The sequence below is a fragment of the Octopus bimaculoides genome, chromosome 1 (assembly GCF_046866305.1).
Source record: "Octopus bimaculoides isolate indiv1 chromosome 1, ASM4686630v1, whole genome shotgun sequence".
Lineage (NCBI taxonomy): Eukaryota > Metazoa > Mollusca > Cephalopoda > Octopoda > Octopodidae > Octopus > Octopus bimaculoides.
In genome coordinates this window covers 86,377,465-86,400,535 of record NC_142928.1, presented here as the reverse complement: position 1 = coordinate 86,400,535, position 23,071 = coordinate 86,377,465, and the positions used below count along the sequence as shown (strand labels likewise).

Below are 23,071 nucleotides of genomic sequence, written 5' to 3'. Positions count from 1 at the left end.
ATCTGATGCAATTTTTTGTTAAATAGGCCATGCTGAGAAAGAGGAACTAAACAATGATAACAGAGAAAAAGTGAGCGGTGGCTGATGTTGAGAAAGTGTGTGTGGAGACATCTGTATGTGTGACTGATGGTAATAGAGAGAAGACCTGTGGGAGTGCCGGGCTGCACTACATGTATAAAAGGAGAATATCAGATTCCATTCAGACTCCACTATATCTACAAGTATGGTGAAACATATATTAATAGGTGACAGTGATAGAGGCTAAGGTACATATCTATATCAGGGCCCTTTATTTCATCTTGTATTTGCTAAGTCTCCACCAGCTGCCCTTATTGCCTTTACTCTACATTCAGCAACCTTTCATAATAGCACTTCCATGGCACTTTTCTTTCAGTATCAGTAAATGCAAGAGTGCCTTTCCACATACACTTCCTCAAAGATGATACAGTTCTCGGTAGCATCACGCTATCACAATCTGAAACACCTCATGCCTCTGATTCTTACATTGCAGAACATATGCAAATTTATTATTCTGGCTTCTCCCCTAACTCTAAAAGATCCATTGTAATCCTTTGTTATTCAAGGAATAGCATGGAAGGAAGAAAGGAGCAGAGAGTTACAGGTGATGTGGAGCAGTGCTCCACAACCTTTTTTCACTTGCGATACACTTATATTCTTTTCAAAATTCGGCGGCACAACTGAACTAAAAATATAACTAAAAGTATAGGGAAGACATTATATTCAAGTTACACTGGGGCACACCTGGCATCATCTAATGGCACACCAGTGTGTTGTGACATACTGGTTGTGGAGCACTGGTATAGCAGATGATTGAATATAGGCAGATCTAGTGCATCACTCATTCCATGATTGCATGGATAGTGGATAGAGAAGTATGGGGGATGAGAGGGCAATGAATAGAAGATAAGAGTAACAAGCAGAGATTTAGCAAGTACAAGATGAGGGATGTGCATCCCAGCCTCTAATATTGTCTTCTATTAATGTACATTACACCATGTTTGCAGAGATGGTAGAGTCTTCAACACTGCACATCACTCATCAGTAGAGACTTGTGTCATCTTTTTCATGAAATGCACTATCTTAAAATCAATTTTCACCTCTTTGTCCCAAATATTTCTGTCATCCACTTTCATATCAATCCATGTGCATTATATGCTCATACCAGCACAGACTTGTCTTTTGCATGCTACATCTAATTCCTGTTGTACCTACACAAACACATCTAGTAGAAAAGGCTCACTTCATTTCTTTTTAGTCTTCTACATTCAAAGTTCATATTTAACTACTATGCAACATTGCACTTCATATGCAACTTTTGTAATATATTTCCTTCTTTCTGAGAGAGTAACACTTTGTTGCTAAAAGAGGCAATAGTTCCCTGAACTTTTGTCAACTTGTTTTTAATCTAGCTACTATGCTTTCAGAAGACCAACCTCAACTGCTAATAAGGTCACTAGTTAACAGAAACCATCAAGCACTTCCAAAGAGCTGCCATGACAGTTGAGAAAGACTATTTTGTATGGGCTCTTAACGCTTAATGTCCCTGAGCACCAGCTGCATATGAAGTCTACTTTGTCTATTAACTTAGCTGTGATCCCACTATATTACTTAGGTGTCAACTGTTTACCAAAAAGAGTTTCTACTTACTCTTTTTCTGCATAGTAAAACTTTTGTCATTACTAACTTTACTTAAATATTTTGCTTCAATGTCTGGAATTTCTCCAAATTTTCTATGAACAATAGTTCCCATGAGCAACTGTTTTTAAACTCCTCTGTTATAACTTGGACTACAATAAACAGGAAGGGCCTGAAAACTGAGCTCTAAAAGACCTCTACCTGAACACTAAATCAACATTGAACTCAATGCTGACTCTTACCTTGTTGACAACACCTCTGTGCATGACTTGTACAGCTTTCAGAAGACATTTATCAACCCCTAACTTCCTCAACAACTACCAGATCATAGAGTGATGGCATATATCAAAGGCCTTGTTCAATTATCTCTCTAAGCACTATGTCACTTATTGGTACAAAGTCTAACTGCATCTTTTCCAGGTTACCAGGCAGTCCCTAATTAACTTTGCAATAATACTTTCATAACTTGATCCAACAATTTGGTGCTTCTGTAGTTTCCTCTCTCCAGAGCATATCATTTGCCCTTGTAGCAATTGACAATGATACATACCAATCACTGGGTATGAAACTTTCCTGTACAAGCCGATTAACAATGCACATGACTAGCCTGTGCCTCGCTCCAATAGACAGTTTGAGCACATCAGTAGTGATTCCTGATGGACCACATGTCTTCCCTGTCATCATATCCATAATTGCTCTACTTACTATACTGCTGTCAACTTGGATGGCTGGTCCCTATTAGGTCTACATGAGGCAGACCATCTCCCATAAATTCTCCATATTCAGTAACCTCACATAATAGCACTTTCATATTTTTCTTCCCAGTAACAGTAAGGATAAGTGTGCCATTATCACTCTGGAAAAACTTCTCTCCAACAATACCACAGTTTTCTGTAGCACACTGTCTTGCATTTCCATACACCTCATATTGCTGATTCTCACAGTGCAAAACGTGAATTTCTTACTCCCTGCTTCTTTCCTTCTCAAGTATACTTTTTTAAGTACATTTGATACTTAACTTCTCTTTTAGCTACTTAGTAATGCTTTCTGTTTCCCCTTTCTTTCCAATATTTTTGAATATTTTATTATTTCTATAAATGCATTAAAAGACTTTACTGTTTCTAGAAATACATTAAAAAAATTAGTCAAAAACCTGAAAAAATGAACACAGAATATTTTTTGGCTAAATTTGATCAAGCCAATTCTCTTACTTCAAGAGTCTTTTTATATATTCTGGTGGAAAGTAAAGACTATTTTCACACTACATCCCAAATACAATTGAGGAACTTGGAAGGAGTAAGTTTGCAAATTTGGATAACCGTATATGCCCTGGAAAGACAAGCACCCTGATGTTCCAAGCTAAACTTTCATCAGAAAGAAAACATTTTTGTAATATTTATAATGGCACTGAGAACATACATTTGAAGAATGTGTGAAGGAGAAAAGAATAAAGAAGGAGGTGGCCAGGTTAAAAGGGTGTTGACAGGTGGTCAGTGGCCAGAATGACAATATGAAGTGGAGGGAAAAGACTATGAGAGTTAAACAGATGCTAAATTTATGGCAGATGAGAGTGGGGGGAGTAAAAGCTATAATGGATATGTTTTGTAACTATACATTCTATATGTGTACATGTGTGCCTGTGTATTTATATGTATGTATGCATAAACAGGCACATATACATACATTATGTACATATCCACATATTTAAACAAGCATTAACACAAGCAGGAAGAGAAAAAAATATGGTCACAGTAGGAGAAGGAAGAGTAATGTGTAAATGTAGAGAGTGAGAATGAGTGTTAATGTGTACATGCAAATACATTTTCTAAGGGTTCTTGAAGAATGTATGAGGAAGGAAAGAGACAGGAGAAAGGATTAAGGAAGGAGGAGGCAACCAGGCAAAAATGGTGTTAATAGGTCAGTAGAGCTGAAAGAGAAAAATAACAATTTCTAGGAAGGGAGGAAAGCAATGCACTGATGTAAGAATGTGTGTCTCTCTGTGCATGCACATATCAATACAGATATTCACAAAATGGGAGGAGAGGAAGGAAAAGTCAAACTGTTTCTTCATGCTCATTGGAGAACCATGCCAAGTGTAAAAGCAAATTGGGTTTCCATTTGTTTAGAAATGTATGAAGAGGTCTCATGATGTCCGATAACTTTGGTAATCAAGTTATTGCACATCAGTGTGTGATTTGTTATGTTGAAATAGGAAGCCATAGGTTTGCAGATGCTCTGAATGATTTTAATGAACAAGATGTTTTGCAGAAGCCACTTTTTGAAATGTATCCTGTTTCATTAATACATAATGTGTTACAAAGTCTGCATGCCATATAGAAGATGAAGTAACATATTAGATGGCATATATGACGCTTCTTTTTTTTCTCAAAAAATGTCTTTAAAAAATCACCCTGGGTCCTATATGCCAAGTTGAACCTGTATCATATGCTTTATTAAAGTAAAATCTTTTCTCATCAATACATGTTGGAGAAATTGGGGTACATTTAATATGCCTATATGTTTTGTATGCTATCAAATATGGTAAATGAAATACAGCTAAAGGCTGGTGATGTTGGAGATGAATGAATGGAAAAATACATCTGTGATGAGAGCCTTTGAAGACACTTGGCCAAGTGCAGCTATGCACATTCTAACCAAAAAGTCATGACATTTTATTGCTTTTTTCCTAGAAAGAAGTGGGATCAGTTACAAGGTCAGAGATTAGAAAATGGGAGGTACAAAGGAGTCATCATCATCATCATCATCGTTTAACGTCCGCTTTCCATGCTAGCATGGGTTGGACGATTTGACTGAGGACTGGTGAAACCGGATGGCAACACCAGGCTCCAGTCTGATTTGGCAGAGTTTCTACAGCTGGATGCCCTTCCTAACGCCAACCACTCAGAGAGTGTAGTGGGTGCTTTTACGTGTCACCCGCACGAAAACGGCCACGCTCGAAATGGTGTCTTTTATGTGCCACCCGCACAAGCCAGTCCAGGGGCACTGGCAACGATCTCGCTCGAAAATCCTACAGGAGCCAGTCAGGCGGTACTGGCAACGGCCACGCTCAAAATGGTGCATCTCATGTGCCACCCGCACAAGAACCAGTCCAGGGGCACTGGCAACGATCTTACTTGGCTTGCCGGGTCTTCTCACGCACAGCCCATTTCCAAAGGTCTCGGTCCGTAGTCATCGCCTCGGTGAGGCCCAATGTACGAAGGTCTTGCCTCACCACCTCAGCCCAGGTCTTCCTGGGCCTACCTCTTCCACGGGTTCCCTCAACTGTTAGGGTGTGGCACTTTTTCACGCAGCTATCCTCCTCCATTCTCACCACATGTCCATACCAGCGCAATCGTCTCTCTTGCACGCCACAACTGATGCTTCTAATGTTCAGCTTTTCTCTCAAGATACTTACACTCTGACGGGTATTCACATTGACATTACACATCCAACGGAGCATACTGGCTTCATTCCTTGCGAGCTTACGTATGTCCTCAGCAGTTACAGCCCATGTTTCACTGCCATGTAGCATGGTTGTTCGTACGCATGCGTCATACAGTCTGCCTTTTACTCTGAGTGAGAGTCCCTTTGTCGCCAGCAGGGGTAAGAGCTCTCTAAACTTTGCCCAGGCTATTCTTATTCTAGCAGCTACACTTTCAGCGCACCCACCCCCACTACTAACTTGGTCGCCCAGATAGCGGAAGCTATCGACTACCTCTAGTTTTTCACCCTGGAATGAGATAGAAGTTGTTTCCTGTTTGTTTGCAGTCTTTATTGCACCTGAACATCTGCCACAAACAAAAACTAACTTGCTAGTTAACCTGCCTTTGATGTTGCTGCACCTCTTATGTGTCCATAGCTTGCACCGGGTACATCTTATAGAGTTACTACCTACTCCTTTTCTACATACTGAGCAGGGCCATCTACCTGAAGGGGTTTGTGTTTTATCTACCTTCCTACTTATTAGGATTTTGGTTTTAGCTAGGTTGACTCTAAGGCCCTTCAGTTCTAGACCTTGCTTCCACACCTGAAACTTCTCCTCTAGTTCTGATAGTGACTCCGCAATTAGGGCAAGGTCATCAGCATAGAGGAGCTCCCAGGGGCAACCTGTCTTGAACTCCTCTGTGATTGCCTGGAGGACTATGGTAAATAATAGGGGGCTGAGGACGGAACCTTGGTGGACCCCTACCTCTACCCGGAATTCATTGCTGTACTCATTTCCAACCCTCACCTTACTGGCCGCATCTCTGTACATGGCTCGCACAGCTCTCACTAGCCATTCTTCTATCCCAAGTTTCCTCATTGACCACCAGATAAGGGATCGGGGGACCCTGTCAAAGGCTTTCTCCATGTCAACGAAAGCCAGGTACAGAGGTTTATCCTTGGCTAGGTATTTCTCTTGCAACTGTCTCACTAGAAATAAGGCATCAGTAGTGCTTTTACCTGGCACGAACCCAAACTGCATCTCATCTAAATTGATTCGCTCCCTAATTAGTTGGGCTATGACCCTCTCTGTAACTTTCATAACCTGATCTAACAGCTTGATGCCTCTGTAATTATTTGTATCTAAAGCGTCCCCTTTACCTTTGTAGCAGTTGACTATGATGCTGCTACACCAGTCATAGGGTATGACTCCTTCGTGTATCACCTGGTTCGTAATACGGGTGACTAGGCTATAGCCAACACTGCCAGATATTTTGAGCATCTCTGCAGTGATTCCTGATGGGCCGGGGGCTTTCCCGGTCTTCATACTCTTAATTGCTTTATCTACCCTGGTACTATCAACTCGGATAGCTGGTCCCTCTATTGGGTCGACATAAGGCAGGCTCTCTTTCTCCCATTCATTCTCTTTATTAAGCAATCTATCGTAGTGGCATCTCCAGACCTCTTTCTTTGCATCCTCATTTAATGCAAGCGTACCATCATCCATGCGAACACATTTCTCTCCTACAACATCACTATTCTCTCTCCTACACTGTCTTGCAACCCGAAATACCTCGAGTCTTTGGTCCTCACGGCGCAGAACATTGGCAAATCTTTCCTTATCTGCTTCCCCTCTGGCTAAATAAACCTGTCGCCTAGCCTCCCTTCTGGCACATTGGAGTGTTCGTTTTAATGGGAAAATGGCTTGATGAAAGAGGTTAATTTGATCTTTTTGCATGCATGTGCTTGGTAGGAATGTGTGGTTCAGCTGATAACTGAGGTTTGATGAAATGTGGCATCCACTACCAATAACTGAATTTGAAGAAAAGGGACAACATGAAGACAGTTTCAACTGCACAGCCTGTTCCTGAAGAACAGGGAAGAAGAGACAAGATTCAGTGTGGGAATGAGAGGAATACTAGTTGGGGTAGATATGGGAATTTGTAGACTTGTAGTAGACAAGGATGGACTGACAGATGTTGGCAGTAGCAACAGGGATGGCTAAAAAGCTAACAGAAGTGTCAGGTACAGCAAATGTTAATTTAAATGCAGAATGGAGTGATCCTTCCTTCTTCAAATTCCTCTTACTTCATTCTTCAAACACACATTCTTGTATGTTCTCTGGGCTTCTATGAAAATTTGTGAAACTGACAAACGTTTCCCACCACCAACAAATCTATGCATTACCATTTCTCCTCCACCAAAACAATATTTTTTCTATTCCTGCCAGTATGCGGATGTGTTTGTTTACCCATGCTAGCATGGAAGGCAAACATTAAACGATGATGATGATGATAATAATAATGATGATGATGATGATGATGATGATACAACACTTTTTTAGAATCCTTTTCTTCTCGACAAGATTAGGCCATTGTTGAACTCATCAGACTTTCTGAAACATTTAAGTTTATCACTCTGGCCATTCCTATCAACACCATTTTTTTTCTGCCCAGTTACCTTCTTTTCCCTTATCCTATCTTCTCCATTCATTCTTCAGGCATATATCCTCCTTACTATCATCAAGATTTAAAATAATTTTCTTCCTAACAAAAGGATGAAATGCCACCTCTCATCTAGCCAAGCCCAACCAGCTTATGCAAATCTGCATATTTTATGAAATAATTTTTACCAACACAAAGCATGACAAGCCAGACATTTGGATAAACAAAAATGTGGTACAAGCAATTCCAAAGATCAAGGCTTTGATGACACTGTAGTAGTACTAACAATAAGTAATAATAATCCACTAACATTACCTGCATCAGTTCAACAAGAAAGACTATGTAGTCATTTAACCTGTAAGAAAAAGCAACCAGATCCACCTCAAAGCTCACTCTACCACATTATATAAGGAACGAACACTGTGTTTAGGACCTGCTTCTATATAGGTCATTGATTTTTCACAGTAAATAATCTGAATTGGCCTTCTTAATAATAATAATAATGATGATGATGATGCAATACCAGGCAGTGGCTCTCATGGCTTCTGATCTTAACCGATTGGAAATGTTATCATGTACATTGTTTTGTCTTAGTATAAAAGATGTGCTACAGTAAATATTCTGCTTAATACCACAGATTTGCTTGTGAGTTGTTTGACCCTAACCAGTTGAGCATGTTCCTCAGTGGCTGACAATATGTGTGTCTCTGATCACAAGCAGAAGCAGTGGGGGAGCATCATAACCACATGTTGAGAGGAATTCTTTGGGGTTTGAATAATTCACCTCAAGAAACATGGGTGTTTCATTCAACATCCTTAAACAAACCTTATTCAGGGACCTTTTGAGGAGGATGGGCTACTCAACATGAAGAAAATACTAATTGGGCCCCACCTGCAAGGTCATGTGCTGTTTATCTTGATATAAGATCACCATGTCGTGCACATGTGGTTGTGATGCATGTGCCTGGTGTACCCTTATCAGATGGGTAGTCATGATGGGGATATTGGGCTTTGTATAATTGTACTCCAGTTTCACTTTGATGGCATGCGCTGCTCTCTTACTCAATAATAATAATAAAAATAGTAATGATAATGTCTTATATGTATGTCTGTATATCAACTTACGTGCAGTGGCAATGTATTTGCATGCATAAATTAGACACAACAAACACATTGATATGCATAAACACAAAATGTATATATATATATATATATATATACATCAATGCATACACAAGTACAAATACAGAAAATCCCATGTAAAGTAAATAAGCAACAGACAAGTGTAGAAAATTAAGAACTTATTTGAAATGCTGTTAAGTGGTTAAAGAGTTAAAGTAGTGCTAGTGCTTTGCTCTGTGTACAGGTCATAGAATGGAGTTAAGTTGTTATTATTTTTCTTTTTAAAAACTGTTTACAATGTTTGACCAAGTGAAATGAGTACAATTTTAGTATGGCCTTTATATATCTCATTTACTTTCAGCTTTTTCGCATTTTACTTTTAATAATATGAGCTTAACATAATTCTCTTATTTCCATCATTCAGCAACCTAGTTGTTATCTCATTTTGAAGCAACAAAGAACTAAAATGTAACTAAATACACACACACACAGAGAATGTATTCATACACATGCATATGCAGAATGTACATAGACACACACTCATGAAAAGCTAAGTTTAAACTTATCATAATTATCACCATCCCCTTATAGAGACAACTGATATACATTTACATTTTCATAATCTGTTCAAAACGCACACACACAAACTGCAATCAAATCAAAAAGAGAACATCTAAGTTGTATCATGATCTGCTAGAAACAGCAGTCAAATCACCCTGCCATTAAACCTTACCCACTTACAGAAAGAAAATTATGTCATATAATGTAATCTTAAATGCACTATATCTGAGAAAAATATGAGATTGTCATGGCTGGAATGTCTTCGATCAGAAGTCTGCTCATCACAGCTGATGTAAGGGTAAGCACCAGTAGCTAATAGGTTGTTGGTTAAAAGACAAACTATTTGATTTGGGATTATAATTACCAGGGTTATTAACTCCCATTTTATATAAATATTTATAAGGGTTTCAAATTTCGCCACAAAGCCAGAAAATTTGGGCAAGGGGTAACTCGATTACATCAACCCCAGTGCTCAACTGGTACTTATTTTATCGACCCCAAAAGGATGAAAGGTAAAGTCAACCTCAGCTAAGTTTGAACTCAGAATATAAAGACAAATGAAATGTCACTAAGAATTTTGCCTGGCATGTTAACACTTCCACCAGCTCACAGCTTTATAAATATTTATAATAAGTATGTACCTATACTACCTATCTATCTATACTACCTTTGTCAAACTGACTAAAATGTGGTAATATCCTTATTTTTGAAACTACTGACTGTTACACACCCAGGAATAAGACTTGAGATTATCAGAGAACAAATTGATCAAAACAAAGTGTAATTATATCTATAGCAAATATACACTCTAAAGATAAGATTAATAGCACAGCAGAAAGTACTAATATTAAACAAAAATAAAATTCTGATACAAGTACAATGACACCAATTTTTAACATGACATAAAGACACAAGGAGACAGAAGACAAAAATGAACGTGATCTAAACTCAAAGATCACCATATTAGTACAAATAATCTAAATTTTCTTTTACTTTTCTTTTAAATTATCCAATTCCTGTGGAAACATTAACCATCTAGATATTATTTTTAACATATACATCCTCATACACATGTATCTAAATTTCCTTGTAATGCACAAGCTTGGCTGTATCAACTGGCTCTTTAGTAGCTTTGGTTGATTTTCTCTTCCACCCACTTCGTAAGCCTGTACTGAAAATAGGAGTTGTTGTTGGCACTCCGTCACTTACAATGTCGAGGGTTCCAGTTGATCCGATCAACGGAACAACCTGCTCGTGAAATTAATGTGCAAGTGGCTGAGCACTCCACAGACACGTGTACCCTTAACGTAGTTCTCGGGGATATTCAGCGTGACACAGTGTGACAAGGTTGACCCTTTGAATTACAGGCACAACAGAAACAGGAAGTAAGAGTGAGAGAAAGTTGTGGTGGAAGAGTACAGCAGGGTTTGCCACCATCCCCTGCCGGAGCCTCGTGGAGCTTTAGGTGTTTTCGCTCAATAAACACTCACAACGCCCGGTCTGGGAATCGAAACCGTGATTCTATGACCGCGAGTCCACTGCCCTAACCACTGAGCCATTGCACCTCCACTGAAAATTAGAGTGATAGAAGGGAAAAGAATACAATGCAAGAAAGCAAAAAGACCTACCTTTGTAGCTATGTATATTAGGAGTATAACATAGGAAAGTTTATTAACCCTTTAGCATTCAGATATCTTTGTCAAATGTATTGCTTATTTATTCACATTGCTTTGAATTTATTAAGCATTTTCTTGTAGCTTCAAGATTTCAATGGTATGTTTGTACATTTTAAAAATGACTTTGTAGGGTAGTTGCAAGGGATTGGATTTGATCAGTTTTAACATAAAACGGGTAAAATATTTGGGCTAGATGTGGCTAGATTAAATACTAAAGCATTAAACCTCTTTTGGGGATGATGGTAATTTTCTAATAGTTTCTAATAGTTATAATTAAGCAATACATACACATCCAACAACAAAACCTAAATGATCAGGAGTGAGTGAACTCGTCACAAAAATTAATATAATCTTTAAAATGCACTTAGGTTGTCATCAGTAAATTGTTATCAGAATTAAACTAACAATTAAATCTATATAAAAAGGTCAAACTGTTTCATTCATAAAAATAAGTTTTACTCATATCAAAAAAAAAAAATTAATATAAAAGAGCATAGAGAAACAATTATTAAAAGAATGACAGAGTCAACAGAGACTCTGCAGCAATAAAAATTTTATCTACAAAAATGTTAATTGATTCCACAAGTTGTTGACGACCTATTTACAGGAATAATGACATTTAGTTGTGCACCACCATCATTATACTCTTTATCTAACATACCCAGTTTGCTGGTTTTATTCATTGCATGAATATCCACTGTAGTATCTCAGAAATTACTGAGACTTGGATATCAATTTTTTAAATAATGATTATAGGTGCAGGCATGGCAGTTTAGTTAAGAAGTTTACTTTGCAACCATGCAGTTTTCAGGCAGTACTTTTTGTAAGTGCATTATACAATAGTCTCAGACTTACCAATGCCTTCTGAGTTAAATTCAGTACAGAAAAACTTTATGGAAGCCCTTGCATGCGTGTGTGTGTGCACGCATTTATGTTTTCACTGCTTAAAAGCAGGTATTGTTTGATTATGTTTCTTAACCTAGCAGTTTTACAAATAGTAGGCAATAAAATATGTACCAGACTTAAAAATAAATACTAGCGATAGATATGAATGCTTAAATGCTTGAAGATGGTGCCACAGCAAGCCTGCAGTTTGATGACTAAGACCAGTAAAAGAATAAAAGAATATGGAGCAAAATAATTTTGATGGTTTACTTATTCTTTTTACAAAAGTGGTAAGGTGTGTCAATCTTTTCGTAAGTTTTTTGTGATCAAAATGCAAGAGAAATTATGCTCACAGTTACAATATATCAAATGATGATAATGATGACTATAATAATAATTAGTGCAAAATTCATTTAGATACTGATCACATAAGTAGATGAATTTCTTTTTGTTTTGATATGTTTCTAATTATTTCTTCAGATTAGGTAAAAGAATCAGGAGTATACATCAAATGTAGCCCTACTTTGGTTCTTATGCCGTAAGAGAGTTGCTAAGTTGTTGTTGGCACTCCGTCGCTTACGACGACGAGGGTTCCAGTTGATTCGATCAACGGAACAGCCTGCTCGTGAAATTAACATGCAAGTGGCTGAGCACTCCAGACACGTGTACCCTTAACATAGTTCTCGAGGAGATTCAGCGTGACACAGTGTGACAAGGCTGGCCCTTTGAAATACAGGCACAACAGAAACAGGAAGAAAGAGTGAGAGAAAGTTGTGGTGAAAGAGTACAGTAGGGTTCGCCACCATCTCCTGCCGGAGCCTTGTGGAACTTTGGGCGTTTTCGCTCAATAAACACTCACAATGACCAGTCTGGGAATCGAAACCGTGATCCTACGACCGCGAGTCCACTGCGCTAACCAACGGGCCATTGTACCTCCACAAGAGAGTTGCAAATATAATATAAAACAGGCAACAGTTAATATTTTTTATAGGAATTAGGTAATGCATTTCTCTAAATCAGCAGCAATGTAGAGAACTATCACTAGATAATCATCAAAACTAGGATGCAAACTACATTCTTCATAACACAGATTTCATAATAAATTGCTTAAAAAATATCGAAGAAGCTAATAAACAATATAGAATATAGATTTTGCTGCAAATAATTTAGAGAAAATTGTAAGAGTTTGCAATCACTTTTATTGAGGGATATATCCCAAGCAATAAGAATAAGAGATTAATATAATTTAAAAGTGAATAAATAGAATATATACTCACTTGGCTTTTAGTATCATTGATTTCCTTTACTCTGATTTCAAGTTTAGCAACTTTTTCTTGCCAAACACTTTGGTTTTCTTGGAGTGATTTATTCATTGCACGTTCTTCTTGCAGCTCCCTCATCACTTTTGATAACTGACTGTGATACTGTTATAATAGATTATAAATCATCGTTTATTTCTTTTTCATACTTTTGCATTCAAAGACATATACTCTAATACTCCTATATTTATGCTTTATGACATTCTACATATTACTTAAATGAATAGCATGCACAGTGGAAACCTGTGCATTTAATCCCTTGCATGTCCAAAGTATTTTCATTAGTTTGTCTTAAATGTCCAGATTTGTTTTCAGACTGTTAGTTAGCCCTTGTCTCATATGCTCTGAGTAATATAAGGTTTTCCTTTCATAAGTCCCAAGTTATTCTGGTGGTTGGAAAAAATTGGGAAGGTGTATAATATATGATGCTTGGACACCAGGGAAATATATCCTGTGTATGACTAATTTCTGATACTAATAGTTGAAGAAAATCTTAACTAAACTTAGGTTAGCTTTATGTGATTAATATCTTTTATCTTTTACCAGTTTCAGGCATTACACTGCAGCCATGCTGGAGCAACACCTCGAATTTTTAGTCAAATGAATCGACCCCAGTACTTATTTTTTAAGTCTAGTACTTATTCTATTGTTCTCTTTTGATGACCTGCTAAGTTACAGGGGACATAAACACACCAATACCAGTTGTCAAGTGGTAATGGGTAGGACAAACACAGATACACATATATATATATATATATACATATATATACGACGGGCTTCTTTCAGTTTCCATCTACCAAATCCGCTCACAAGGCTTTGGTTGGGTTGAGGCTATAGTAGAAGATGCCATACAGTGGGACTGAACCCGGAACCATGTGGTTCGGAAGTAAGCTTCTTACCACACAGCCACTCCTGTGCTCTGTCTGATTAGTATCAAGAAGTTCAATATTCAAGATATACTAGGAAAAGAAACTAAATACAATATGTGGAATTACAATCTGGAGATAGATATGAAGGAAATAAAAATTATAAGATTTACTGGGACAATAAAGAAATAACTCGCTGAAAATGTGATAGGAAATATCTGTTAAGTAAATATAAATCAATTGCAGAGGGTCTAGGTCAATCTAACAATGATATCAGTAATATGATAGAGTTCAAGATAAAAATACAAAATGATTATAGGGATGACTCTCACACTAGCATCTAAGCATATATAAAATGTTGAGTTAATTTTAAGAATCTAATCCATGCTACAATGATAAAATGATGCCAGAAACAGCAGCCAGGTTTCAATTTACCAGTACATTGAAACACAGCCACAAGCATTATATAATTATGCTTTTAAAATAGGAATATTATTTACTTAGCTTTAAATTAGATACTATTGCCATTCTCAAAAGTATAGTTTAGGAAATGTGACATGTAAAAGCATTTGTAGCAGTAATTCTTATAAATATATATAAATTTGTGAAACCCAACTTCAGTGCCTCATAGCAGTGTAACAGTTGCAATGGATATTCAGAAGCTATAGTAGTGGGGCATATACCCTGGGAAGTCCAACCACGCCACAAAAGTACAGAATCTGCTGGCCCTACAAAGAGACATTCTCACACAAGCAAGCACATAGTCTATTCACTAGAGGTTGGAAGCTAGCTAATTTGAAGAGGTAATTATGACCTGCCTGCCTAGCCAAGCAGGATGGCTCCATTTGAAAGCTACAACAATGCAAGGGAATGGGAAGGAAGAATTGGCAGCACATTGTGACTAAGGGGATATAACAACATCCAATAGTCTGGTCAATACAGTGATACAGTACAGTGATGTATATAAGTTTATAGAACTACACCAAAAATAATAAATAAATCATCATCATTTAACACCTGTTTTCCATGCTGGCATGGGTTAGACGGTTTGACTGGAGCTGGTAAGCCACAGAGCTGCACCAGGTTCCAGACTGTTTTGGCTTGGCTTCTACAGTTGGATGCCTTCGCCAACCACTCCACAGAGTGTAGTGAGTGCCTTTTACATGTCACTGGTACTGGCCCCACCAAAGATTTCATTTGGCCTGACATGTCTTCTCAAGCACAACAAATCACCAAAGGTCTCGATCACTTGTCATCGCCTACATGAGACTTAACATCCAAAGACCATACTTCACTGCCTCATGCCATGTCTTCCTGGGTCTACCTCTTTCACAGGTTCCCACCAAATTGAATAAAAGAATTCTGAAAATTTATGGGGTTTTTTTTTCATAAATAATAAGAAATAATGATTAAGAATTTATTTTCCTTCTGTAAGATACCTGAGTACATTTCTTTTCAGTCTGATTTTTCTGTCGGTTAACACGTTCCAAAGCTTCTTCCATACGATTGTGTTCGTCAACCATCTGTTTATGCCTGCTCTCTCCTGCTTTCACCTAAAACATTAATACACAAACATACATTTAATATGGTTAATGAAAGTTTTCTTCAACAACATAAGAGATATTTTACCATATCATATGAGACATTTTATGTAATATACTTTATATAATTGTTTCTTGTATAGACACAAAGCCTGAAATTTGAGGGATGGGATTAGTTCATTAGATCAATCCCCAGTACTTGACTGGCATTTATTCTATTGACCCCCAGAGTCATGAAAGGCAAAGTTGACCATGGCAGGATTTGAATTCAATAGTTTTTTTTATCTTTTATTTGTTCAATCATTGGATTGTGGCCATGTTGGAGCACTGTCTTGGAGGGTTTAGGATGTGAAAGCAAGGTCTAGAATCGAAGGGCCTTAGGGTTAACCTAGCAAAAACCAAAGTCTTAGTAAGTAGAGAGGCTGTCAAATCACAAACCCCTTCAGGTAGATGACCCTGCTTGATCTGTAGAAAGGGCACAGGTAGAAACTCCATACCATGTACCCGGTGTAAGCTATGGACACATAAAAGGTGCAGCAATATCAAAGGAAAGTTAACTGGGAAGATAGTTTTCGTGTGTGACAGATGCACAGGGGCAATAAACATTAAAGATGTACAGAAAATAGATTCCATCACATGACAGGGGAAGAAACTAGAAGTAGTTAACAGCTTTCACTACCTAGGCGACCAAGTCTGTAGCGGGGGTGGTTGCTCTGAGAGTGCAGCAGCTAGAATAAGAATAGCCTGGGCAAAGTTCAGGGAGCTCCTACCTCTGCTGGCAACTAAGGGCCTCTTGCTCAGGATGAAAGGTAGACTCAGTGATGAATGTGTGCGAACTGCCATGCTACATGGCAGTGAAACATGGGCCATGACTGTTGAGGACAAGCGTAGGCTTGAAAAAAATTATGCTAGCACGATTCGCTGGATGTGTAATGTCAGTGTGCATACACGACTGAGTGTAAGCACCATGAGAGAAGAGTAGAGTATAAGAAGCAGCAAATGTGGTGTACAAGAGAAACAACTGGATGAGGGCAGCTGTGTGAGGAAGTGCCACTCCTTAACTGTGGAGGGAACTTATGGAAGAGGTAGACCCAGGAAGACATGGGATGAGGTGGTGAAGCATGACCTTTGAACATTGGGCCTGACAGAGGTAATGACAGGAGACTGAGACCTTTGGCGATATGCTGTTATTGAGAAGACCCAGCAACTAAAGTGAGATCGCAGCCATGCATGTCCGACCCAGTTAAGAGTACACTTGATGCGTCAGGTGATATGATATGCTTGAGAAGACCTGTTGAATCAAGTAAAACCAATATCATAGCTGTAGCCAGTACCCTCTGACTGGTTTCCGTGCCGGTGGCACGGAAAAAGCACCATCCAAACATGGCCAATGCTAGTACCCCCGACTGACCCATATGCTGGTGACACGTAAAAAGCACTATCCAAACGTGAGTGATACCAGGCCCACCTGACTGGCTCCTGTGCTGATGGTATGTAAAAAGTTATTATTCTTGATACAGACACTATAGTCTTAATGGGTTAAAAATATCATTAACAACAAAAATAATAACAATTTCTCAAGAGTGAGATTGGGAAACATTTGCACTTTTGTCCAGAGTTTTAACAGCTGATGTGAAGTGAACTGGCATCAAATGAAATCACACTTAACTGGAGATTAGCACTTGCCACTTAAAGCAAGATTGAGGGAGGCCACTAAGTAGTCACTCAACTTGCTAGAGATAGCAACCAAATCTCCTTCAGATCACATCCTAACATTTCAATGATAAGAAAGATAGTCTGCATAATGTAGTTATGGACATACAAGGAAATAGAAACAGTCAAAAATGGAATATCTTTTACCACAGGTTTGCTTAATCGGGACTCAAAAACAAGATTGAAATATTTGACTGTAACATTTTCCATATTTAAAGTTGTTAATAATTACGAAATAGTGAGAGTGCAGTAAAGTAACAAGACATATGACAACATCACACTTAGAAAGAGTAAAGAAATTAGAAAATCACATCTGAAAGAGACTTTACTCAATACAGTGCTATATGGGCAGAGGAAAAGAAGAGACTAGGGATATTTCAATCACAGAACATCATCATTATTATCATCATCATCATTTGATGTCCATTTTCCATGCTGGCATGGGTTGAATGGTTTGACAGGAACTGGCAAAGCCAGGGGTTGCACCAAGTTCCAGTCTGATTTGGCTCTGCTTTCTACAGCTGGATGCCCTTCCAAAGGCCAAACACTTTACAGAGTGAACTGGTGCTTTTTATAAGGCACCATCACCAGTGCTTTTTACATGTTACCAGCATCCACACCAATGCTTTTTCATGACACCTTGGAAAACAATATTTGGGCTGGATATGGCTAGATTAAATAGTAAAAAGGTAATGCCCAAAATCATTTCAGGTGTTTATCAACCCCTTAGACCTACCCACCCACTTCCAGGAGGTTAACATTGACTACTTTGCCAACCCCTGATGTGGACCATGACCTAGATACCTTCCCACCATCAGAGTTCTGAAAAGCTATTGGTAAATCCTTTATAAAATCATAAAAGGCAACGCATAAATTTCAACAAAATCTAATTCTAATATTTTATTATCAAATTTCAAACCAAAATTAAATAGTTACCTGTAGAAGTGCATCCTGCTCAACTCTTGCAATTTTTTCTTCAAAATATAATCTCTGTGATTCTAACTGACTTGTTAATAAATATGTGTACTGAAATATTTTAAAATAAATGTGTAAGTTTTATCTTTGATAAAATGCATTTAACACTTTTGTTACCAAATTTCTGCAGAGATATACCTCCTGTGTTTCAAATACTTTTGAAAATAATGAGACATGAATTAACATGAAATTTTGATGAAAAGTGTTAATTTAGATCACTTTCAATCAGGGAGTTTATATTGTAAAACCAGAGGTGGTCTCAGGCAGATTGGTATCAAAAGGGTTAAATCATAATCGTAATTTCATAACATAACAGGATATACAAATGCATGCAGGTGTATGATCAGTCAGTCTCTCTCTCTCTCTCTCTCTCTCTCTCTCTCTCTCTCTCTCTCTCTCTCTCTCTATCTCACATGTTGTTGTTGGCACTCTGTCGCTTACAACGTCGAGGGTTCCAGTTGATCCGACCAATGGAACAGCCTGCTCGTGAAATTAACGTGCAAGTGGCTGAGCACTTCACAGACACGTGTACCCTTAACGTAGTTCTCGAGGATATTCAGCGTGATACAGTGTGACAAGGTTGACCCTTTGAATTACAGGCAGAGTGAGAGAAAGTTGTGGTGAAAGAGTACGGCAGGGTTTGCCACCATCCCCTGCCGGAGCCTCGTGGTGCTTTAGGTGTTTTTGCTCAATAAACACTCACAACGCCCGGTCTGGGAATCGAAATCGCGATCCTATGACCGCGAGTCCGCTGCCCTAACCACTGGGCCATTGCGCCTCCTCTATCTCACATACACACATGGAAACAATCAGAAAAGCTTATATATATATATATATATAACCAGTTCACGTGTTTTGAAAAGTGATAAAAGAAAAAACTATTTGTGGGAAGCTTTTACTTTTAAGCTCAGACAGGTCCTACACAAACACAACTGAAAGTGTGTACAAAATTTATGTAGAAATTCCATTTACTGGCAAGCTCAAAACACTTGAGATAAGATTATCTTAATCCATAACTGCAGAATTCAACAATTTTTCTAAAGATATCCTTAGTTTGTTATATTCCACTTTAAAGATGAAGAAACATGTATATAAAAGTTTCAACATAATATGACCTCTTTGTAGTAATTAGAAATATTAGTCATATGCAAATTATAACAAGTACTTTACTATTATCTAATTAGTTAAATTGGTGACTAAGCTTATTTGTGACACCATAAGTCTGCCTCTAAGGTTGGACACATTGCTCTAATTGTTTCATCTAACATGGTTGAAAAAATAGACTCTTTTGCTATTGGTTAATAAAGAAAGGCATCCTGCTGTGAAGATTTCTGCCTCAATAATACCTTTGCAAGTACTCACATTTTACACTCTCCATCCTATGTAAAAAAGCTATACAGAGACAACAGACAATATTGCTTTGCACTCTTATTGAGAAGAATGGATTTAGCCATCTTTATTATGAACATCTGTTCAATTGTTCTTATCCAATAAATATTTAACAGATGATTGAAGATGATTGAAGAATATTGGAATTTAGACTCTAAATACATTTCAAAGAAAGAAAAATAGTTAGCATATTTATTTACATATAAGCGGTACTATTTTACATTTGATTCTTACTGTAAAAACTGGGGTGTGATTTATACAAGGAGCAAAGCTAAAGTATGAAGGGAAAAAAATTTGGTATCAAGCTTTAACAATAAATTAGTGGGGTGGCTTATACATGAGTGCAACTTACACACGAGTATATGCAGTAATTAATGAAAAATAAAGCTAAAAGTGAAAGCTAAAAGATAAATTTGAATAATATTAACTATCCATTTGTAAGAGGGTATCATAAATAGATCCTATGAGCCCAAGTCATATGTTTTTAAAGGTGGTCTGTATCATTTTCCTTCTAATATCAGAACTCTCTCAGAAAAAGCCAACAGTTTATATATATATATATATATACATATATATATATTGGGCAAGTGTCTTCTACTACAGCCTCAGGCTGACCAAAAACTTGTGAGTGGATTTGGCAGATGGAAACTGAAAGAAGCCTGTCACACACACACACACACACACACACATATATATATATATATATGTGTGTATGTATGTATGTGTGTGTATATGTTTGCGTGTCTGTGTTTGTCCCCACCAACATCGCTTGATGCTGGTGTGTTTACATTCCCGTAACTTAGCAGTTCGGCAAAAGAGACCAATAGAATAAGTTCTAGGCTTACAAAGAATAAGTCCTGGGATTGATTTGCTCAACTAAAGGCAGTGCTCCAGCATGACCGCAGTCAGATGACTGAAACAAGCAAAAGAATAAAATAATATATATATATATCACTTTCTCTTTTATTTCCACTTAAAACATTTTTTTTCCCCTCTAGTTTCATCTCAGAGCTGCAGCCATACTGATGCATCGCCATTTGAATGTTTAAACATTGTTTAATTATTTCTTTTACATCATTTTCAGTCATCATAAGATAAAAAGCAATAACATATTTGATGAATGATAGAGAAACTCACTTCTAAAGTAAGAGCATCTAATTTTTCATATACAGCATTTCCTCTTTCATCTACTTCGACAAGTTTGCCATCAGTTTTGTTCTGTACAAGCCTATGTACATAATTATCACCAGCATAATCCCATACTTTGTTGTTGCCCAATTGCATGGCATAAGTATGCTGTGTTTCTTGGAAATGTCTACAATGAAGTGAACAATTAAAAAACATCAATTACTACAACTTAATAATATATAATTACACATATAAAATTCTTGTATTATTAGATATCCAGTTAAAAATACCATCCCGAAATCATGACAGATATAAGCAGAATGGCAGACAATAATTGCATGCCCTAAAATGAGTATGGTGAGCTGCTAACATCGGGTCATGTATCAGAAACCCTTGACAATCATTAAATGATTGTACCATGAACACTCTTCTTTTCAGATGTAGTAAACTGAATGTCAAGTAACTAAACCAACCAACCCAACACAGGAAAGTTCTCTCTTCCAGTCAGGTACACCACCACTACCACTGCCACCTCCACCACCGCTGCCACAACCGTCATCATTTAACATCCATGTTCCATGTTGGCATAGGGTTGGTATCAAAAACACTGACACAATTATATGAAAGTCTGAAGTGATTATGAGTGGAAGCAAGCAGATGTGTACTGTGTACAAAGAGAGAAGCACATGGCTCAGTGGTTGGAGCATTGAGCTCACAATCATGAGGAAGTGGGTTCAATTCCTGGACCAGGCTGTGTGTTGTGTTTTTGAGCAAAACACTTTATTTCATGTTGCTCCAGTTTACTAAGCTGTAGAAATGAGATGTGATGATACTGGTGCCAAGCTGTATCAGTCTTGGATAACATCAGAGGGGAGGCTGATATGCATGCACGACTGCTGGTCTTCCATAAACAACCTTGCCCAGACTTGTGCCTTGGAAGGGAACCTTCTAGGCACAATTCCATGGTCATTCATGACTGGGGGGGGGGTCTGATGATGGCATAAATATGAAAAGTTGTATTAGTATATTAAGTGTATGATTAAGTTATAGAATGAAGTTCAACAAATCTAATCATATTTGTCAAAAATGGAGGAGATAAGACGTTAAAAAGTTGTAAGAAGTTTTTTCATGAATACAATCATTTCATACATAGATATAAATTCATTTTCAGAATTTGCAAATATCAAAGCACTCATCAGTGCAGAAAAGATAAGAACTTAAGAGAAAGAGCAGAGAAGTTGGACCTATGAGTTTCATGTCTATTTGTTCCTATCCTTGTGTAATAGTGATGGGAGTCATGTCGATTATTAAACAACTAATGGATGAAGGTTTAGGGGTTGATATAAATATAGAAATATCGATAACTTTCTCTCTATAGATTAGGATAGATTGGCTAATTATAACACCGTATACGAAGATTAGGGCAAGTTAGTTAGAAAAATGTCCAATGAGAAAACAGTACCTAATGTAAATTAAATCTAACTATTGAAAACAATACTTGGTATTTAAAAATAAAAACATAAAAAATGAAAAAAGTTTAACATAAAAAAATTTGGTTTGTAAAGCTTATAATAGAGAGTTTATGCAATCAGTGATCAAAAATATAGGGGGAGAAGAAGGAATATGAAAGAATGAAGGGGAAGAATATTAAGGACTCTTGTTTACTCAAAAGCCGTATTATTTCATGTTGCCATAAATACAGCTTTTGAGTAAACAAGTGTCCTTAATATTCTTCCACTTCATTCTTTCAAATTCCTCATTCTCCCCCTTCATTTTTGATCACTGACTACATAAACTTTTATGTTAGCTTTACAAACCTAATTTTTTTTATGCTAAACTTTCTTCATCTTTTTATCTTTTTTTAAATACCAAGTATTGTTTTCAATAGTTAGATTTAATTTACATCAGGTACCATTTTCTCATTGGATGTTTCTCTCACTAACTCACCCTAATCTTCATATATGGAGTTATAATTAACAATCTATACTAATCTATATAGAGAAAGTTATTAATATTTCTAAATTTATATCATCCCCTAAACCTTCATCCATTAGCTGTTTAATAATCGACATGACTCCCATCACTATTACACAAGGATAGGAACAAATAGACATGAAACTCATAGGTCCAACTTCTCTGCTCTTTCTTTTAAGTTCTTATCTTTTCTGCACTGATGAGTACTTTGATATTTGCAAATTCTGAAAATGAAAATGAATTTATATCCATGTATGAAATGATTGTATTCATGAATAAACTTCTTACAACTTTTTAACATCTTATCCCCTCCATTTTTGACAAATATGATTAAATTTGTAGAACTTCATTCTCTAACTTAATCATACACTTAATATACATATACATATATATATATAGG

General features: G+C 37.3%; 2 protein-coding genes across 2 annotated transcripts in view; one reads left to right on the top strand and one right to left on the bottom strand.

Moving 5' to 3' along the window:
- The window catches only part of LOC106868573 (centrosomal protein of 89 kDa), a 141,549-nt gene that overhangs the window by 18,242 nt on the left and 100,236 nt on the right, over positions 1 to 23,071 (top strand). The gene's annotated exons all lie outside the window — the stretch shown is intronic.
- LOC106868570 (BRCA1-associated protein) overlaps positions 1 to 23,071 on the bottom strand; it is a 65,781-nt gene that overhangs the window by 4,553 nt on the left and 38,157 nt on the right. Inside the window, exons 11-14 of the mRNA XM_014913892.3 lie at positions 20,707 to 20,884; positions 18,142 to 18,231; positions 15,391 to 15,504; positions 13,044 to 13,190 (exon numbers count right to left, since the gene is read on the bottom strand). Of these exons, the coding sequence (XP_014769378.2) occupies positions 13,044 to 13,190; positions 15,391 to 15,504; positions 18,142 to 18,231; positions 20,707 to 20,884 (529 nt within the window). The remainder of the gene's footprint in view (positions 1 to 13,043; positions 13,191 to 15,390; positions 15,505 to 18,141; positions 18,232 to 20,706; positions 20,885 to 23,071) is intronic.